The sequence below is a fragment of the Phalaenopsis equestris genome, unplaced genomic scaffold, assembly GCF_001263595.1.
Source record: "Phalaenopsis equestris unplaced genomic scaffold, ASM126359v1 Scaffold212511, whole genome shotgun sequence".
NCBI lineage: Eukaryota > Viridiplantae > Streptophyta > Magnoliopsida > Asparagales > Orchidaceae > Phalaenopsis > Phalaenopsis equestris.
Genome location: NW_018231435.1, coordinates 1 through 1623, shown reverse-complemented (window position 1 = coordinate 1623; position 1623 = coordinate 1). Strand labels below are relative to the sequence as shown.

Below are 1623 nucleotides of genomic sequence, written 5' to 3'. Positions count from 1 at the left end.
TACATAAAACTGAACTCTTATGTAATTAAACTTCAAATGCCTCACCTTATTTAATGGCAACTTATGATAGTTGCAATACAATAAAAAAGGACCATCTTTAATTCAACATCAATTCATGATTCTTCATCCTTCCCTCAATGAAGAACAAGAAATAAAATTTAAAATAAATTAAAAATTATACACATGTACCATTGAATTCATGTGTATTGAATATTTACTGGCATCCTAGAATGTCCATCCAGGTTGTCTGACAAGCATCCTCCAAGCCATCCTCAAGAATTTTAGTACAAAGAAAATTTCCATCTTCAATTCACAGTAGATGATTCATCATTGCTTCCCTTGATGAATAAGAAAAAAAACATCTAAAAATAAAATAAGAAAGGGAGATTTTCATATATATCACTTAATTCTTAAGTATTTAATCTTCACATGGTTCACCTTATTTACTTGCAACCTTGCATGTTTATAAAGGTTGCCTGAGAAGCCTCCGCCTGGGCCATCCTCAAGAGTTTCAGTGCAAGGAAAATTTTGATCTTTATTTCAAAATCAATGAATGATTCATCAAAGATTACATACATATCACTGCAGGATTTGCATACATATCACTGAATTCTAAAAAAATAATAATGCAGGATTTGCATACATATCACTGAATTCTTATATTTAAACTTCACGATACTCATTTTACTTCGTAGCAGCCATTCATGTCCATAAGGCCATCTCGATAGTTTTATCACAAGAAAAAAATTCACCATAGGTTCACAGATATCCTATGTAGGAGAAAGTAACAATCATTATTAAACAAGTGACAAAAGATAAATTTACAGAATACAGAACAACAACAAAGCCTTAAAAAAAAAAATTTAATTATTTACAATCAATTATTGCCTGAAATCATTTTAATTTATATTAGAAAGCTGAAAGCCAGGCACTTTCCACGGGTCCCAATCCCTAATAAGTGAGCAAACATCATTTGTAGTGACCCTATGTTGTTGGCGTTGATTGCTCGCATTTATTGTGTCAGGTTGATTGCCCAAATTGTTTGTGTGATTTGCATCCGAAACAAATACTTTATTGGTTTTGTTAATAAAAGTCGGCCCGCAAACATTAGAAGCCACACCTTTGAATCTATCTGAATGCTTTTGCAAGCCGAATCGGGGAAAGAGAAATACTCGAAGCTTAGTTGATCCACAACTAGAGGTCTTCGAGAGATCGTCTATCGCATCCATCATATTTTCAAAGTCCTCAACAAAGTTAACTGAAATCAGGGTGTCTAGACTTTGTTTAGGATATTGGTAGCAGATGCGAATAGGGCCACCATAAACATTCTCCATCTTTGAATAAAAATCTTGAAAGACGGTATCACGACGGAAGGCAATGATTCTCGTTTGTCCGCCAACATAATGTAGATTTTCGTCTTGACGATTGTCTATAATTTTGCCGCCAAAGCTGCAGAGTAGTTTCACCTTGCTTGATGTTTGGTCTTTCGTAGTGTTTTGTGCGAGTGAAATGGTAGATGCAGGTGGCATTTGGATAGACTTCAGGAGTTTGTACAATGGTGGTTCGGGATAGAAATTCCAATTAACTTCCATAGGTGCGCAGGAGGTTTTGGAGGTGGGTGAA

At 34.9% G+C, this 1623-nt stretch overlaps 1 protein-coding gene across 1 annotated transcript; it reads right to left on the bottom strand.

Annotated features, from left to right (window-relative positions):
- Positions 1–899: 899 nt before the first annotated feature.
- Positions 900–1616, bottom strand: LOC110036909. Its single transcript, XM_020741460.1, has one exon. The coding sequence runs from the start codon at positions 1590–1592 to the stop codon at positions 900–902; it is 693 nt and encodes a 230-aa protein (XP_020597119.1). The 5' UTR covers positions 1593–1616.
- Between the last annotated feature and the right edge of the window lie 7 nt (positions 1617–1623).

Coding starts and splice junctions, on each gene's coding strand:
- LOC110036909 (XM_020741460.1), bottom strand. CDS start 1,592: ATGGAAGTTAATTGGAATTTCTATCCCGAACCACCATTGTACAAACTC.